This window comes from Podarcis liolepis (assembly GCF_965112155.1).
Source record: "Podarcis liolepis genome assembly, chromosome: 11".
NCBI lineage: Eukaryota > Metazoa > Chordata > Lepidosauria > Squamata > Lacertidae > Podarcis > Podarcis liolepis.
This window is the reverse complement of record NC_139565.1, coordinates 914,171-933,845: the sequence shown is the minus strand read 5'-3', so window position 1 is coordinate 933,845 and position 19,675 is coordinate 914,171. Positions and strand designations below refer to the sequence as shown.

The 19,675-nt window shown below is 40.5% G+C and overlaps 1 protein-coding gene and 1 long non-coding RNA gene across 3 annotated transcripts in view; one reads left to right on the top strand and one right to left on the bottom strand.

Annotated features, from left to right (window-relative positions):
- PTAR1 (protein prenyltransferase alpha subunit repeat containing 1) overlaps positions 1-16,995 on the top strand; it is a 54,658-nt gene extending 37,663 nt beyond the window's left edge. The window contains exons 7-9 of one of the 2 annotated variants that reach the window (XM_083464950.1): positions 691-1,031; positions 9,702-10,027; positions 13,422-16,995. In XM_083464950.1, coding sequence (XP_083321076.1) covers positions 691-1,031; positions 9,702-9,715 — 355 coding nt within the window. In that variant the 3' untranslated portion in view covers positions 9,716-10,027; positions 13,422-16,995. Of the gene's footprint in view, positions 1-690; positions 1,032-9,701; positions 10,028-13,110 lie in introns of both variants that reach the window. The other variant, XM_083464949.1, reaches the window with a different exon arrangement.
- On the bottom strand, positions 1,038-5,078 carry LOC310688507. Its single transcript, XR_014516985.1, has 3 exons — positions 4,572-5,078; positions 3,313-4,010; positions 1,038-3,206 (listed from the first exon to the last, which is right to left on the bottom strand). It is a non-coding gene; the product is annotated as an uncharacterized lncRNA (long non-coding RNA).
- Positions 16,996-19,675: the final 2,680 nt, after the last annotated feature.

Genomic DNA, 19,675 nt, shown 5'->3' with positions numbered 1-19,675 from the left:
CCATACTGTTTATGGTTATTGTTTTTCTCATAAAATTAATAAGAAGTTAATTTTTTTAAAGAAAAAAGGGAAGGAGGAAGGAAGGACTAGGGAGGAAATTCCACAGCTTTCATGCTCCTGAAGAAACGACACTGGTTCACGTTATCACCCACCATACTTTAGTGTTTCCGTGCTCTCTTACTTCCATCACGGTTTAGTCCTGCTGGCCACATGACACGGAAAGCTGTCTCCCTTGGCCTGAAGCGAGATGAGCGCCACACCCCATAGTCACCTTTGACTGGACTTAACCATCCAGGGCTCCTTAACCTTTCCTCCAGACGTACCTTTTTGAGTTCTTGCATTCTGGTGTTAGCACCAACCCCCCTAACCCCCACCAATAAAAGGTTGTTATCCGGCAGCAAAGTAGGACTTGAGTTTTGATGTCCGTTACATCAGTGATATTAATTAGAATTCTCTTGTCCATTTAGCAAGATGGAGATCTGGTGTGAATCTGTATCACAGACTCCGCACATTGCCAACAAGACATCAGATACAGAGAATGAGGAATTTCAAATTTAGAAGTCAACCTTTTTTATAAAAAAAAATGCTTAACAAGTTGTGAAGAAGTTTATGGGGAAGAGGGCAGAAATGTTACTTTCAATCAACAGAAGTGCTAGACATTTGATTGACTCTTATTTCTTCTCTTTGAAGACGGCGTGTGTTCTATCTTCAGCACCACTTAAAAAACAAACTTCCGCTTCCAAGTGTGTGGCCAGCAGCTGCAGACAAGAGTGATGGCCTGCTGAACAACTCACACCCTGGTGCTTCATTTGGTCACGTGAGCCAAGCCATGGATGTGGACGGCCTGCTGGAATCCAGCAGACAAGGCTACACTCAAGAAACCAAACGCCTGAAACGTGCTCCTGTGCAGGACTCTGGTATCAGTCTCGAAGCAGAATACAGGTTCATCGATCAAGTTTTATCAACATGTAGGGATGTAGAGCAGGCAAAGTTTGCTGGGGCATACAGAAAATGGCTGGTTTCCTTTCTAGGTCAGTGAAGAAGGAGATTTTAAAATAAATAATAATAATAATAATAATAATAATAATAATAATAATAATAATAATAATAATATGCAGGGTTTTTTGTTTAGTGCAATATTCTCTTTTCAAACATTGGTGCTTGTAGTGGCGCCTGGAACTTTTCATCCTTTGTTTTTGTTGTCTGTGCTAAACATCCTTTTCAGATGATGGCTTTTACTTATATATATTTTTAAACACCCTTGTGTTGATCAATAAAAGTTTTTTTCTGAGTTTATGTTACATGTAGGGTGACTCCATATCACAAACTCATTAATTATAGTATTTTAAAAATCAGCTTTAATTAAGATGAATATAAGTTAGGTAGCCAATACCACTGAAAAATTTATTCACTTTTCAATCTCTCTTCCATAACAAATGCACCTGATCAAAAACATTGCCTACAATGGAAAATAATCCACAATATCAGCGCAGACAGTGTTTGGGACTGTTTGTTTTAAGTACAGATGTTTTAAGTGGTTTGTGTGTAAACCATAGTTAAAAATTAATTATGGTTTATTGCAAATGAGCAATGTATTGGTCTGCTTCATTTGTCTCCCACTCGTGACTTCACTGTGATGGAGAAACAGACCAGAGACCAGCTTCACCAAGGCTTGCAGTTTGTTTCTCTCCAAAGCAACCAGCTTACCGCTTGTGGTTTGTTTCAGGGAGTGAACAAAGCTGGGCCTTCCTAGCAGTTGCACCGGCACCTGATACTCCTCATTAAACCATCATTAGCTTCATGTGTGAACTGGCCATGGAATCCTTGCTCTGCTGTGCTTCTGTAAATGTTCCAGATGCAGTTGGTTTCTTTCTGAATTACTCTGACCTTACTTACATTTTCATTGCAGTGCCAGTTAATATGTTGCAGGAAAGTTGTGAAAATTAGTGAGAGAAAATTGTTTCAGTCTTACACACACTAGCTGTGTGGTTATTAAAGTCCTTCATTGTATGTTATATTTTTATTTATTTTTCATTTGACTCAAGCCAGTGTTAATTATGTATATTTATGAATGTATTATGAACACTACAGAATTCTGCAAAGCGTCAAAACACATGCCATGAGTAACTCAGTACAGATTCTTAACCTGAAATTATCTTAGTATAAGGTGGCTGCTGGCCTTTTTGCATTTGTGTTTGAAGAACAAGGGGGGAAGCAAATCTTTTCCTATTGATGTTGCTGATTCTTCTCAGTGAGAAAGACAGTTTGTTGTCTTCAGCCTCCTCCTCATGTCTTTTTGTTATTTATAAATCCATCTTTATGTAAAGAAGCAATTAATTTCCTTGCAATCAAGCTTTTATTCCTTATTGCTTTGCTAACAGTAGAGTGAAGTATGATTGTTTTGTTCCGGTATTTATTTAGTGCTGGCCTACATTTGAGATTCCTCAGCCATTATGGCAATACCCTACTAAATGCAGCCCACTTAGCACACAGGCTCCAATAGGAAGCTCCTTCTGTACCCCAAAACAAACGTAAACTCTTGCCCATGACCTCAGTCACAGGGGCAGCTTCAGGCACTCAGTGAGAATTGGGACACGCTGGTCAGTAGGGAAACGGATGCTTTGCTTGAAGTTCCCTGCACGGAAGGAGCCCTGGATTGAGCACTCTGGGCAGCGCTCTGGAGTCTGTGAGTCTGTCAGCTCTCCCTCTCTTAAGGCCACCAAGCAAATGCTGCTGGTCTGGAAATAATAGTTCGCTCAGATTTCTCGACCCAGATAGCGGTGAAGCATTTCCATTCATAGTCATTCTGCCTGTTTTCTTTGCACAAAGATAAGTGTGCTTGCAGTTTATCCAAGTCAGAAAGTACTATGTCCTGAGAAACGTGGACAGCAGTCTGAGACTGATTACATTGTCTTAAGTAGTGTAGCGCAATGGTTAGTTTATATCCCGTGCAAGTATTGCCAAAGGAAAAGCAGTAATGCGAAGAGGTTTCTGCCTCTGGTAAAGTCTGAGGTTGATTGGAGGATAAGGAAATGCAAAAAGGCCACCAGGGCATAGGTCCCTCTTCATCTAGATCTGCCCCATCTAGTCTTTTCTCAGCAGAGGCATGATTTGCATGTACTCAGCCAACCTGGGACTTGCCGTGAACAAGCACACACACACAGTGAGAAAGTGGAGGCTGCTTTGCTCCCCCTGCTGCTGCCACACTACTTGGAACTAAAACAAAAAAAATTCCTTCCAGTAGCACCTTAAAGACCAACTAAGTTAGTTCTTGGTATGAGCTTTCGTGTGCAAGCACACTTCTTCAGATACACACTTGGAACTAAGACATAGTTTGGCTCAGCAGAACGATGCTGTTGGTCTGTATTACTGGGGGGGGGGGGTGGCATTCAAAAAAGCCATGAAATGCAATGAAGGCTTGTTCTTGGTTTACTATCTGCAGCTTGTTTGGGGAGTCGGCAGCCAGTTGGAGACCACCAGTAGGAACTATATTGACAGTGCTGATCCCTTATGTAATTCTGTTTTATTTTCACGAAAACTTCATCATTTAAAATGAAATCCACTAAGCTCTGGGAACATGCACTTTCCATTCATTACAATGGGATCATGCATGATTCATTAAAATACCGTACTTTACCATGTATTCGACGAGGGTTTTTTACTCCAAAATAAAGTAAAAAATGGGGGGAGGGTCTTATACATGGGTAGTGCAGAGGGGGGACAGGCAATTGGTTGCATCCGCGAGCAGGATCTGGTGATTGGGGGGGGGGGTGAATGGTGTCTGCTGCAAGGGCTGCTTTGAATTGGCTCCTGCTTTGTCCATTTGGCTTGCGTTGCTTGCGATTGTTAGCGTTTGCCAGTTGGGTGAGTGATATTTGGTTCGGCATCCTCCCTCCCACTCAAATAGTTCATTTTCTTAAATTTGAGCTCCCCAAAATACGTGGGGGCGTCTTATAGACAGAACAGTACGGTAAATCAAGGCTGTGGAACAGCATCACATAATGAATTTACTCCAATTCCCTCTTGGTTTTGACATTGCTTAGGTGTATCATATAAATGTACAAGGGAGAAAAGTGGATTTCTCAAATGGGGGTGCAATAAAAAAAGGTTCGTGATGGACAGATAATTCCCTCTTTGCTTGAGCTGCATTGATTGTATGAAAGCTTTGAAAGGTAATAGTGAGACGTGACTTGAAATCCATTTTTGCTTTCTGTTGTTCTAAACTGAAGTCCCAACTAGATTCCCTGAAGCTATGTACAACGATAACTCTATTAAATTTGGCAGCCCTTCCATTATCTTAGACATAAGATCAAACTCTGCCCTCAAATATGCATTTGTCCCTCCCAGTGATGGTAGTAGGAATTGTATGTTCAGAAGCCTGCATGCCTGCAATGAAACAGTGAAGTATCTTTGGGTTTTAAGCTTGCAAAATAAAAGGGAGGTTCTTAAGAGTTTTTAAAGGATATAAATTGAATCAGAATGGTTGGGGAACAGTATTTTTTAAAAAGATTCATTGAAATATTCTAATGTCTGTTTAACAATTCCAGTGGAAACTAAAAGAAAAATTAAACCTACCTTTTTATAGCTGAGCTCTGGCAGTGTTTGGGGACCTAAAGGAAAGAGAAGTAACAATTTAGATAAGTGAGTATGGTTCATAGCAGCAACAACAAAAAGGAGTAATTTCTCCTTTAAAATAAAAAGAGTTGTTCGGAAACACAAGCAAATCACAGCAATCATAATAATAATAATAATAAAACAGTGGTACCTTTGGATACGCACACCTCTGGTTGCGTATCCTTCGGGTTACGCACGCGGCAAACCTGGAAGTATTTTTCCGGGGTTCGTCGCATGTGCAGAAACGCACTGCGCATGTGTGCAAAAGCAGCACCTCCAATTGCAAATTCCTCGGGATTCTGACCGGAGCTCCAGAACGGATCTTGTGTGCAGCTGGAGATACCACTGGAACAACAACAACAACGTTTTCATTTAGCCGTGTCCGCCTCTTCGTGACCCCCTGGACCAGAGCACGCCAGGCACCCCTGTCCTCCACCGCCTTCCACAGTTTGGTCAAACTCATGTTAGCACTTCGAGAACACTGTCCAACCATCTCGTCCTCTGTCGTCCCCGTCTCCTTGTGCCCTCCATCTTTCCCAGCATCAGGGTCTTTTCCAGGGAGTCTTCTCTTCTCATGAGGTGGCCAAAGTCTTGGAGCCTCAGTTTCAGGATCTGTCCTTCCAGTGACCACTCAGGGCTGATTTCCTTCAGAATGGAGAGGTTGGATCTTCTTGCAGTCCATGGAACTCTCAAGAGTCTCCTCCAGCACCAGAATTCAAAAGCATCAATTCTTCGGCGATCAGCCTTCTTTATGGTCCAGCTCTCACTGCAGTGACATGGAGCCCAAGAAAGTAAAATCTCTCACTGCCTCCATTTCTTCCCCTTCTGTTTGCCAGGAGGTGATGGGCCCAGTGGCCATGATCTTTGTTTTCTTTTGATGTTGAGCTTCAGACCATATTTTGCGCTCTCCTCTTTCACCCTCATTAAGAGGTTATTTAATTCCGCCTCACTTTCTGCCATCAAGGTTGTGTCATCTGCATATCTGAAGTTGTTTATATTTCTTCCGGCAATCTTAATACCAGCTTGGGAGTCATCCAGTCCAGCCTTTCGCATGATGAATTCTGCATATTCTCCAATCCTCTGGCCACTGCTGAGTTTTCCAAATTTGCTGGCATATTGAGTGTAGTACCTTAACAACATCACCTTTTAAAATTTTAAATAGTTCAGCTGGAATGTCATCACTTCCACTGGCCTTGTTATTAGCAGTGCTTTCTAAGGCCCATTTGACTTCACTCTCCAGGATGTCTGGCTCAAGGTCAGCAACCACACTACCTGGGGTGTACGAGACATCCATATCTTTCTGGTATAGTTCCTCTGCGTATTCTTGCCACCTCTTCTTGATGTCTTCTGCTTATGTTAGGCCCTTACCACTTTTGTCCTTTATTATGGTAATCTTTGCACGAAGTGTTCCTTTCATATCTCCAATTTTCTTGAACAGATCTCTGGTTCTTCCCATTCTGTTGTTTTCCTCTATTTCTTTGCATTGCTTGTTTAAGAAGGCCTTCTTGTCTCTCCTTGCTATTCTTTGGAAATCTGCATTCAATTTCCTGTATCTTTCACTATCTCCCTTGCATTTTGCTTGCCTTCTCTCCTCTGCTATTTGTAAGGCCTCATTGGACAGCCACTTTGCTTTCTTGCATTTCCTTTTCATTGGGATGGTTTTCGTTGCTGCCTCCTATATAATGTTACGAGCCTCCATCCATAGTTCTTCAGGCACTCTGTCCACCAACTCTAAATCCTTAAAACTGTTCCTCACTTCTACTTCCATAAGAGATATGATTTAGATTGCATCTTACCGGCCCAGTGGTTTTTCCTACTTTCTTCAGTTTAAGCTTGAATTTTGCTATAAGAAGCTGATGATCGGAGCCACAGTCAGCTCCAGGTCTTGTTTTTGCTGACTGTATAGAGTTTCTCCATCTTTGGCTGCAGAGAATATAATCAATCTGATTTCAATGCTGCCCATCTGGTGATGTCCATGTGTAGAGTTGTGTTGTTGAAAAAGCGTGTTTGTGATGACCAGCTTGTTCTCTTGACAGAAGAACTCTATTAGCCTTTGCCCTGCTTCATTTTGAACTCCAAGGCCAAACTTGCCAGTTGTTCCTTTTATCTCTTGATTCCCTACTTTAGCATTCCAATCCCCTATAATGAGAAGAACATCCTTCTTTGGTGTCACTTCTATAAGGTGTTGTAAGTCTTCATAGAATTGGTCAATTTCAGTTTCTTCAGCACCAGTAGTTGGTGCATAAACTTGGATTACTGTGATGTTAAAAGGTCTGCCTTGGATTCGTATTGAGATCATTCTAACATTTTTGAGATTGCATCCCAGTACAGCTTTCGCCACTCTTTTGTTGACTATGAGGGCCACTCCATTTCTTCTATGGGATTCTTGCCCACAGTAGTAGATATGATGGTCATCCGAACTGAATTTGCCCATTCCCGTCCATTTTAGTTCACTGATGCCCAGGATGTCAATATTTATTCTTGTCATCTCATTTTTGACCACATCCAACTTACCCAGGTTCATGGATCTTACATTCCAGGTTCCTATGCAATATTTTTCTTTACAGCATTGGACTTTCCTTTTGCTTCCAGGCATATCCGCAACTGAGCGTCCTTTCGGCTTTGGCCCAGCTGCTTCATCAGCTCTGAATCTACTTGTACTTGTCCTCCGCTCTTCCTCAGTAGCATGTTGGACGCCTTCCGACCTGAGGGGCTCATCTTCCAGCATCATAACTTTCATATGCCTGTTGTCTTTGTCCATGGAGTTTTCTTGGCAGGGATACTGGAGTGGCTTGCCGGTTCCTGCTCCAGGTGGATCACGTTTGGTCAAAACTCTCCACTATGACCTGTCCATCTTAGGTGGCCCTGCACGGCATAGCTCATAGCTTCTCTGAGTTATTCAGGCCCCTTTGCCACGACAAGGCAATGAACCATGAAGGATAATAATAATAATAATAATAATAATAATAATAATAATAATAATAATATATTACTAATACCCCACCCATCTGGCTGGGCCTCCGCAGCCACTCTGGGCGGCTCCCAACAGAATATTAAAAAATAATAATAATTCATTTTGGTTGGCAGATTTTGGCATGTGTAAAAGATATTTCCTTAGTAATATATTTCCTTGTGGGAACCTGTGCAGTAAGTAAATGAGAGCTCACAAATATGAGCACTCAACATTCAATTTGACTGCATTCTTTGAAGTCCCAGACTGGAAAAAGGCTGTGCAGTCCCATTGATTTAGCTGTGCCTCGAGGAACTGGTGATTACCATACATTAAAAGTCCCCTGCGCAACACTTCAAGCACTAAGGAGCACTAGATTGAGTTTCTAGTATGTCGGAGGTCAGGATATTCAAACTTAATAATTAAACCATGGCTTTGCTGGAAAAACACCTGAACATCAATTTAGCACCAAACTGTTGTTCATTCTTACAGTTCTTTGAGTTAATAGCGATACAATGTCCAAAATAATTGAGAACTAAACTGCCTGTGTATTTTTTAAGGATTCAGAGAGTGTTAGGTCTCCTTGCACTGTATCACATATGAACAAATCCATTCTTCTTGTTTTGCCCTTGTATGCTTGCCAGATCTTGTCAGGGCAGCTTTTTGGTGAAAGTTAATTGCCGATATCTCTGATAATCACTTCAGAAGTGAGAATCCCATTTAAGAGTATTACACAGTGAGGTCAGTATAAGCAAACAAGCATTGAATACTGCATTGTGTCATCTGCAGCAATTGCACTCGAGGTCAGGGCTGAAGAAGCAATTGACTAGATTTCACGTAGTTTGTGGGATAAAAAAGCACTATGTACATGATGACTTTTTTGACAGTTACTTGGAAAAGGCTAGTACAGATTCAGCCATTTTATATCAATTTGATATCAATTTTAATGCAATATTAAGCCATCCCATTTAAGCTATTGTAAAAACCACGTTGAACAGAGGTTTTGTTTTTAATTCTATATTTTTGAATCAGCGGGAAACACCTGTGTTTGTGCTTCTTGATAGTTACTTGTTATCATGGAGAGAAATATGGGTCAAGTCGTTTAGTCGCCACTCTGATGAGTTTTCTAGATAGCAGCTATAGGATTGGGTTTTGGTCCGTCCCCGTCCCCCTTTCGCTTTAAGTAAGCTTTGGGAGGCAAAAGAACCAGAGCAGTTTTGATATTGTGAGTGATACAGTTGTGAAATAATGGACATTAAAATTCAGCACGGGAATAGGTTGAGCTGTGGTTATGTAGACTTACTATGGAGAGAATAAATGCAAACAACACCAGCAAAAGCCATTTTCTTGTATTGTAGGTTTGTAACGCTTCAGCAGTCTTCCCCTGCTTGTTAACAACAATTGGCAGAGTGTTTTTATACTTTTTATTGCAGTTTTCTTTTATTATGCAGGAGTTAAATAATTAATATTTGAATAATCCACACATAATTTATAATTAGTTGCATTGTTACCATTACGCAGCAGACTTGTGTTTAAGGAGAAAACAGTGATATTGTTATGCTGTTAGATTAATGTTTATACCTTAAATCTGTTACAGACTTTATTCTCTTTCTGTCTCAGTAAAGGCATAAACATAAGTAGAATCTGAACTGCATAATATGCTTCACTTTCCTTGGTCTGCCCTGCCTGAAATAATGCAATTTGTAACCATTCTGAGTAAATAATGTTATTGGCTTGTGTCGAGGAATGGCTGGCTGTTATGTGTACAGCCAAATCCAGCAAGCAGTTTTTGATGGTGCTCTGCAGTTTCCATTGAGAGTGGTTGTGTTTTTGGATCACTATACAGTCATACCTCGGGTTGAAGTAGCTTCAGGTTAAGTATTTTCAGGTTGCGCTCCGCGATGACCCGGAAATAACGGAGCGCGTTACTTCCAGGTTTCACCACTCGCGCATGCGCAGACGTTCAGAATGATGTCATGCATATGCGCAGAAGTGGGAAATTGCGACCCACAGACGTGCAGTTGCAGGTTATGCTCTACCCAGGATGCAAATGGGGCTCCAGAACGGATCCAGTTCGCATCCAGAGGTACCACTGTACTCATTCCAAATTGTAATGCTTTTTTTTTTTTTTTTGCAGAATACACAAGTTGAACCTGAGTTTTTAGTATATTCTTCTACGTTGCTGAAAATTAGACTGTCTGTTTAGATTCGCTCTAGACATCTCAAGATCAGCTAAGTGAAAGATGGATGTGACTTTTAAGAGCACCTGAGACACAGTCTCCTCTTCTGTCTGTGGACATTTTGATATTAAAGACGAGGAGGGGGGGGGGGACTCCACTACTTTCAAACATGTTTTTTCAATATGGCTTTTGAGTGTTGGTGGGCATTTTTTCTCTCTTACTCTGTTTAATGTGTGGTGTCCAAATTAGTTTTCTCTCTGAAGAGTGAAGTGTAACAAGGCAGGTGTGTCTTTTTCATTTATTTTTTTAAATAAATTTTTATTAGATTTTTCCACCATAATAACACAAACCACAAAGCAGATTAATACACAAAAACAGAAAAGGAAAAAGAGAAGAAGAGAAGAAGAGGGGGGGAAAGAGAGAGAGAAAAAAAAGAAGGAAAAAAATAAAAAAGGGAGGGGGAAAGGGGGGAACAATAAACAAATAGACAATAATAACAAACTTAATTCTTCACAAATCCAACTTTTTAAACATCTTGATTGACTTCCTCAAATCCCTCCTTTCTGAGTTTCCTTGTAATTTAAAAGTAACAGCTTTCCAATATCATTATTAAACTAAAACAATTTCCAATTATAGTCATCTTATTCACTTTTCTTGACATTCTGAAACCAATTTATTTAATTATAACTTAACTTGTCATAGGCCTATTTGTTTCTTTCAAGTAATTTCTAATTTTTTATATTACAATATTTGTTCAAATAGTCCTTGAATTTCCTCCAGTCCTCTTGAAGCTCCTCTTCTTTCTGGTCGCAGATTCTTCCAGTCAGGTCAGCTAGCTCCGAAAAGTCCATCATCTTCATCTGCCAATCTTCCACTGTTGGTAGTTCTTGTGTTTTCCAATTTTTAGCAAGTAATATTCGAGTGGCCGTTGTGGCATACAAAAATAATTTCTTTTGGAATCTGTTGACTCTTTGGCATTAATCTTAAACTTCTCTTTGTCTTTTATTTGAGACAGAACTTTCTCTTTTTTCTCATTCTGTATCTTTTTCCTTATTGAGTTCTGTTGTATGAGGAAACCTCTCATTACTGCCTTACTTGCATCCCAAATGACTCTGTGTTCATATTTAGTTCAAAATAGTCTTTTAGAGTCTTTTGGGCCTTACTAATCATCTGTTCATTCCTCAACAACTCATCATTCATCCTCCATCTAAAGGAACCCTGCAGGTATAATTTCATCTCCAAAACCACTGCATTATGATCTGAGCAAGTCTTAGGGCAAATTTCTGTTTTAGTAACCTTAGGAACCAAATCTCTGGATACCCATATGTAGTCGATTCGCGAGAAATATTGATTTGAATTTGAGAAAAAAGTGAAATCTCTCTCCATTGGGTTTCGTAGCCTCCATATGTCCGATAAATGGTATTTATCAGTCATGTCAAAGAAAATCTTTGGTAGTCTGCCGGAACTTGGATTTTTCTGTCCCTGTGTTTTATCCATTAATGTTGATGATACTCCATTCAGGTCTCCCATTGAAATCAATTTGTAATCCATATAATCCATGAGTTTTAAGTCCAGATTCTTAAAGAATTCTACTTTGCCATCATTTGGTGCATAAATTCCCAGCAAAAGAAATTTATCGCCTTGTGCCGTAATTTCAACCGCAATGTACCTCCCTTCCTCATCTTTAAACAACAATTTGGGGTTCCATTTTTCTTTAACATAAAAAACCACGCCTCTTTTTTCACTTTGTCGGATGAAATAAATTCCTGCCCAAGTTTCTTATTTTGAAGAATTTTTCTATGAAGGCTTATAACATGTGTTTCTTGTAAACAAATTATATCCAAATTCTGTCTTGCCAGTACGTGATAAACTTGGTTCCTCTTAAAACGTGAATTTAGACCATTCACATTCCAGGAGTAGATTTTCAATGACATCCTGATTTATTAGGGGCCCACTGCCCCTGCCCCTGATGGAGAACTTTCCAGTCCGAGCTCTTTTGCGTTTTTCTCCAAAAATCTTTCTTTCTCTCCGACAGTTGTTATTCTTTGTTTCCTTCCTTGAAATTTAAAAGATAGTCCTTCCGGGAACTCCCACCTGAAGAAAATGTTCTTCTTAGGGCACTGGCCAAATCCGTATAATGATTTCTCAGGGCCAAAAAGTATGTTGGGATATCTTTAAACAGAATTATTCCCTTCTCATCTATCTTTAAATTTTTTTTATAATGGTGGCCTAAAATAATGTCTCTCTGCTCTTTAGTTTTAAAAATCACCTTACAGTCATGTGTGATCTTAGTATCTTTTTTAGGTCCAAATCTGTAGGCCTTGTCTATCCAGGAATTTAATTCTTCTTTTGAGAGGCCCCAGTACGCTGCAAATTCTTCAGTTAACCAATCCTTCAAATTATCCCGCTCTTTCTGGGGTACGCCCCTCAATCTCAGATTACATTCCTTCTGTTTTAGCTGCAGGGACGCAATTGAAATTTGAGATTGTCGCTGATTTTCCTCTAAGTAAGGAATTCTTACAGTTTCCAAATGCGCCAGTCTTGACTCATGTGCTGATACATCTGAATTAACTTGCGTCAAATCTTGTTTTAATTGAGCAAAGTCACTTTTTAATTCCTGTATAGACTTTTGATTTCCTCTTACTTCTGTTTTAATTTCCTGAAGCAATTGCAACACAGACTCCTCAAAAGTTGATGACTTAGAGTCCCTCCTTGCTTTGGTTCTTGTTTTCTCTGTCCTCTCTCCTTTCTCTCCCCCATCCATAACTTGCAGTTCTTTTGTTCAAGGTCAGTCTCAAACACAAAGGGGAGATAAGGAGACAGACAGTTTCTCTTCTCAAGCCTCTCCACCAGTCTTAATATACCAGTCAACAGTCTCTGTAACTTGTAATCCTTTCTTAATTCCCCAAAAGTTAATAACACAGTCACAATTTACAATTTATATCTGGGGGTAGAGGTACTGTTTAAAAGAGAAAGGGAGAAGAAAAACCTTTGAGTTCGGGCAGCTGCAGTTACTCCCCCCCCCCCCCAGTAGGAAAACGAAAGTTGAAAGTGTCCTTTTCTTTACGACGTCACAATGGAGTCTAGTCTTCCCGACTGAGAAGTCCGCTTCCACAAAGAAAATACCTTGTAAATCCAAACTATCTGCAAGGATTAAAACACTCTGAAAAGTATCTCCCCCCTGCTAGCAGGAGAAATACAAAGGTTAACTTGAAAGTCTTTAGAAAGTCGTAAACTTTAGATCACGGCTAATGTAGCTGTTTTGTCTTTTAATCAGAGGAAGGGACTGACCGTTGTTTTTTTAAGCCCCTGTCCGTTCCAAATGCATGTCCAAATTTTTAATTTATTACTCTTTTCCAATCATAGTTGCTTGGAGAAATTGGCCGCTCACGATCGCCGGACTCGGAGCTTCATGCGATGAAGGAAGCGAGTCTGTTCCCAAGTGCCTCCGTCTCCAACCCCACCCGCTCTCGGAGCCCTTATCAAGAGCTTACCGGGGGGTGAGGGAGTCATTCCTGGCACCACAGGAATACCAAGTCCTCGGAATGCTCAATCCGAGGTTTTTAAGGGGTACCGTGTCGCTCTAGCGGTTTCCCCAACCTTCAAAGCACCGGTGCTCTTTCCAGCGAAAGAGCTCACCCTTCCAGCAGAACGGGCAGCCAACACGGAAGTCCAAGGGGGTCTTTTTCAGATATCACGGACTCCTTCCCAAGAGTTGAGATGAGGCTGTGTCTTCAGATGCACCTGCTTTTTACCTTGAACCTCAGAGATCGAGTTTTGAAAAGCAAGAACTGTATCAATTAAGCCAATGCGATTCCTTTTCATGAGGAGCTTTAACTAACAAATGCTTCCAATGGTTTGTGAAGTTGGAAAACTCTCCAATGCCAGAACTTATTTCTGCCATTTCCACAATGCAAGTGCTGTATAATGATCAAACAATGGAAATGGGCTTGTGGTCATTGATGCTTTCAGTATATATCAAAGCGGGAACAGACTTCTTCTTGTGACTTCTAGTTTGTAATGCTCCTTTACTCAGGGTATAGAATATCAAGTGCATTAGATTCCTTTTTTACCACTATATAACCTATGATGTGTAAATACTTAAATGCTAAATGCATAATAATAGTCTCTTAAAATCTAGCCATCTAACTAATGCTGTAACTGGTTAACAGTTTTTAAAAATCCACCTTTTGCTCTTGTTCTGCAAACATATGGTTTATTTTGTTTTTGAAATGAAAATAGCTGTTAGTAAACTGTGGGCCTGTCCTTATAGGTTGCCAAATATCTCTTTGCAACTAAGAGTTCTTGAGAGGGGGACTTGTGACAATATCCTATTTAACAGCACAAATTAATTTCTTCTGCTGCTCTAGTTAAATCATTATAATACCCACTGATATCTGGAGCAGGCTTATTACCTATTGGCATGACTCAGCCAAAATTAATGAGTCTGCATGACAGTCCTAGGCATGCTTACTCAGAAATAAGTCCCATAACTTCAGTGGGCTTACTTCCAAGTGAGTGTGCTTAGGATCAAAGCCTAACAGTGTTTAAGTTGACTAAATAATGCCTGAAGCCAAGAGATATAACGATGGAATACTGTTGTAGAGATACAAGGGAGTTAAAATTGGTTAGATTTAAATTTTGAAATAAGCAAAGGATGCACAATAGCAACACCTGGGGAATTATACAGACACATGTAACCCTGGTCAACTCGGTAAATATTTGGATGGAAAAAGCATGGATATTCCATTGTGTGAAACTGTAAACAGAATACGTAAGTAGCATGAAGCACCTGAGGAATAAGTGTTTTGCACTCATCTCTTCAAGGCTCAAAAGCATTTTCTTGCCTTATCTACCTGATATTCCTGATGTCCCACCTGTGTTTTCTTTGTGAAAGAGGCATTTCCTGTTGTAGTGTCAATACAGCATGACTTCTGGTAAATTCTTTAGTGTTTGTTTACATATGCTAGCTTTTACAAAACAATCTAATGGATGCAATCCACAAGTTCATTGTTGCTGCACAATCTCTATTGATTTCAGTGCGGGGGTTTCTTTATTTGTTGTATGTACTGGAAGTTAGAATGAAGCAAGCCTTAGGCTCATTTCAGATGTAAGAGGAAACCATGGTTATGTAAATGAGCCATAGTGACTCCTCTGGTTTGAGTAGTTTCAGCTTTCCTTTCCCTTGCAATTTTAAACAAGCCACTGTCGCCCATCATGGCAAAGCTCAGGGAAGGGTGGTTTGTTTTGAAACCATGGTTAGTGATTTCAGATGCTTACTTGTTATCAAAACATAGTTTAAACACTTTTCATGTCCTCTGATCTTTGATGCTGAAAGGAAAGATGGAGTTTTTGAGGGTGAGGCTTACAATGCCAAATTTATGTAGTAGGAAACAGGAGCTTTTAGTTACTTCTGAATCAGGCCTTTGTCACCTTTGCTCTTGGTTTAAACGAGACTCATGTACTGTAAAACAGTGAACAAAAATATATGATTTATCTTATTCATTAAGAACAAATGAAGTGAATACAATTTGCCCTTGCTTTGTTGTATACTTTGTCTACTGAACTCTCCAGCAAAGACTGCCATCCAGGGGAAAAGGCAAAGGTGAAATGTGATGTGGCTTGGGTTTCCGATACCCAAAGTCCAAAATCAAATAGCAGTCAAGAGATTCTCTGGATGGCTTACGTATCGAGTGGTTGTGGTTGGGAGGCAAACCATTATTCTTAAAAATAAAATATTCCAGCATGAGGGTAACCTTGTATCCAGGAGCTTGTGATGAAATGCTATGGGTAACTAGTTAACATGACTGTTCTGTGTCTGCTTGTCCACTTTTTTCTGCCTGGAATTGCAGTGGACTTAAGATGTTTGGACAACTGGAATAGTTGGCCAAGAGTAGAACTGGCAATTTTCACAGGCAAGTCATATTAGACAACTTGTAGCAGGATATACAATCACAAACAAATTTTGATGTGCATTGTGCATTCAAGGCAACGAAGAAATTACTTGGTTGTACAGTATTCAATGACACTTTATTTCTGTCTATCCATCACTCTTCCATTTTTAAAAATCACACTACCCTCTATTTTTCCAAATTAATGTGGGGTTTTGGATGTTCATTGGCTTTCAGATATCTTGAAAAGCCTTTTAGAGGATAGAGAGAGGTTTACATGAACTTTCTCTTTGAAAATTGAGCTGTTTCCTTGAGGATGGGCAGTTAAAATTGGGGAAAGTTACAAGTTATGTTCAAATATAAAAGCTGTGTGTATCCAGTTCCTTCATCCTGCCCTATTCCTGGGAGCTTTGCTCCTGGTTTACTGGGTAGGGGAAGCTGCTTCACAGAAGAATCTGTTTCTGGTGCCTCAAATACAGCCTGTATTACATCAAATGCAATGGAAAGAATTGGCCACACTGATCCAATTCAAGGGTGAAATGTTTGTTATGCTATAGTGTTGCTTAGCACACACTTCACGTGGGCATAACTACATGGACAAAATGCCATTGTAGTGATATTTTTTCACATGTGTTGAATTGCCTAGATATTTTCACATTCTCAAAATCCAAGGTACACATTTTGGTGCAATATTTTAAACACCATAAACCAGTGTCAGTTCTTCCACTGGTTTACACGGTGGCTATGCTTTTAGGTTTAGTGTAGGTTCATAAGTTCTTATGAAATAGTACCGCAACTACCTAGGAGTGTGTATCCTCTTCCACTCATTCTCACTTAAACCTGCTTCTCAATACGTTTTGCATTTCAAATTGCTGCTGAGTTGTGATTTCATGAAATTCTCATTTGGTCTGGAGAGTAGTAGAAACTTCATCCTGCTGAAAATATTGACATAACTGGTTGTGGTGTTAGCAACAGTGGGCAACAGCTACCAAACAGTTTCTGAGATCTGATCACAAAATGATACCTTGATTTCTCCCCACCCCCGCAAATGTTTTGTATCCTAGTAATACAAAACTATATTACTGACTGGTTCTGAAGCGCTAGCCATCCCTATGCAATGTCTTCCAAATCTAACAGAAAAAAAATTGTGGTGGCAAAATTGTGTCAGCAAAATTATTTTTCCACTTCCAACATCCATCTGGATGTTTCTGTGGTTCTCTTTTGTGTTCATATATGATGGTTCTAGTGACAGGCTATACTAAGCACAGTTATAAGTTATTGTATTTCTGTATAAAATGGAAAATAGTGTACTTTTTTTGCTAAATGTTGGCAGTTTTTAAATAAAAATATCTTCCCAGTCTTCTGTCTGAACATATCTTGAAGTTCAGTTTAGTTTCTTCTTTGTAAGATTGTTCAAGTCTACTAATCTCTGGAGTGCCTAACTTCTTAAATCTGTAGGAATACTGGAAACTGCCTTGGAAAACTGGAATCAGACCATTGGCCCATCTGGCTTGGCATTGTCTCCTCTGACAGGCAGTAACTCTCAAGGAAGCGCCCCCAACCCTATTGGGACATACCAGGAATTGCGCCTGCCTGCCTGCTCTACCAGGGAGCTACAGTCCTCCTCAGAATTAAAATAAGTGCCAGCAGTGAAGATCAGCCTCTCAGAGCAATTAATTTATAGCCTGCATATTCATAATGGAATCATAGTCATTTCCATGGGTCTGAACCATTTTCAGTGCAGTGAGAATCAGTTTGCATTAGTCCCTCAGAAACGAGCATCATTGGGTGTGAATATATCTCTTGAAAGTGATTGCAAAATGTGCAGGGCCTGCACTGAATGCCTCATTTCAGTCCCCTGAAGGATGGCTGCCACTTAAGAGAGAGGTGACACTGTAATGCCAGGAGGCTAAGTGTTGAAGGCTCCATATGCTTCTGACTGACAACTGTCACATGGCACTGGGGCTTAAGGGTTTGACTGGAAATAATTATTAGTGTTGGGTCAAGTCCGTTTCATATGCCACTCAGCTGTCAGAAATCTGCCATATGCTGTTGTAGCAGAGCTAAGGTGATCAGTTCTGATTAGGCTTTTCATTACTTATCTTCTTTGTCTCTAACACAGGACTGGCCCCAGACAATTTGCCACCTGAGGCAAACCACAAAATGGTGCCCATCCCCCACTGTGGAAGAAGGGGCGAGTGTCGCTCTTCCTCTAGAACAAGGGGGCAATAAACATCTTCCTAGGGAACAAGGGCAGGAGCCTCCTATTTCCCCAGAGGGTGCTGTAGAGGCAGGATTGGGCCGACAGGCTGCCAAGGAGGTGGCAGATCCAGCCTCCAAGGAATGTGTCGCAGCAGCCACAGCAGCACTGCATTTCCTGGAGGCTGGATCTGCCCCCCTTGTGGATCCTGCTGCCTGAGGCGCTTGCCTCACCTTGCCTCACGGGTAGATCAGTGCCTCTCTAACAAGATGGAGGTCTTTGGCCAAAGCAGAGTGCAGCAAGGCCCACTGAGGCCGACAGACACCCTTTCCTCCCCTGGAGCCACAGGCTTTTGATACTCAGCCCCATTTAGCTCTCTCCCCACTTCCTAGGCTTGGGTCCCCAAATGCTGTTTGATCAGCCCCAGCCCCAGTCAGCATGGTGGCCTTTGGCCAGGGCTGAGGGAGGCTGTAGTCCCAACAACATATAGAGCAGAGAGAATGAGAATGAATCCACAAGCAATACATGACTCCTGGGCTGCACATACATTGCATCTCCCCCTCCTCACCTGCCAGCATTGCAGGATCTGACCATGGCAAAGAGTTCCAAAGATGTAAGGTTCACCCTCTATTTGTCAGGGTCTTGCCTGGACAGGTGTGCTGTGTTTTGGTTTTTTAAAAAAACAACCCAAGGGACCATGCAGATTTGCTAACAGACCCAAGAAACAGACTGAAAATATTTTCTCAAATTTTTATTAATGTACACTTCAAATATAAAACAGCAAACATAACCTTAGTACATGGTGTGTTACTATGGCTCATATGAATGCAGTCTTAAACACATATTAATATAGGTTCCTAAAACACATTTCCTGATGCTCTAAACTTAGCATTAAAAATAAACTATATTAAAGTCTACATGATGAACCATAAGACATAATAGTAGATAGATCAAGTCAACTAACAGGCACAGATCCTACCCATCATTGTAGTTTGGCACACTGTGGCCTCTAGGTTAGAATCATAGAATCATAGAGTTGAAAGAGACCACAAGGGCCATCGAGTCCAACCCCCTGCCAAGCAGGAAACACCATCAGAGCACTCCTGACATATGGTTGTCAAGCCTCTGCTTAATCGAACAGCTCTTACTGTTGCGGTGAGCCCAAATAAGCTATCTTATTTATTATTTTAATTAGACTTCTGACGTGCCCAATTTTTATGCACTTTAAATTGATACAATTTTAAAAGCTACTACTTTAAAAAAAACAAAAACCCTGCCCGGCCATTAACTCTGCCTAAACATTTACAAAATTTCTGACTCCTTATTCTTCCATTTTCTTTGAAATGACTTGAAACCCTGAAGGGTCTCAATAAGAACAGATTTATTGGTTCCATCTCAATCCCTGTTACTTCCTGTACATGCAGCCTTCTCAATTCAGTAGTGCTTGACTTGAATGAATGCATAAATTAAAACATGCTGGCCAAACTCATTCATCTGTAGTGCCCCTGACCTATAGCGGGGGTTATATTCTAGTTGATCAGTCTGATGGAAGCTGAGGTAAGAGCATTTCCTAGTGACTGGAAGGTAATACGGTATAATATTAAAGCAAACCATGCTGATCCTTTTTAAAAAATAAAAAAGTCCAAGCCCTGGGAGACCTTGAAAACTGCCAATGGATTTTCAAAATCGACAATAACAGAAACAAATAGATGGATATTGTTCTGTACAGAGCCCCATTCCTATGAAGTACTGCAATACATGTGTTGGACATGGCAGAAGTGAGCATGGGAACCTGTACCCCGCCAAATATTGCTGGACTCTACTTCATTGCTGACTGAGG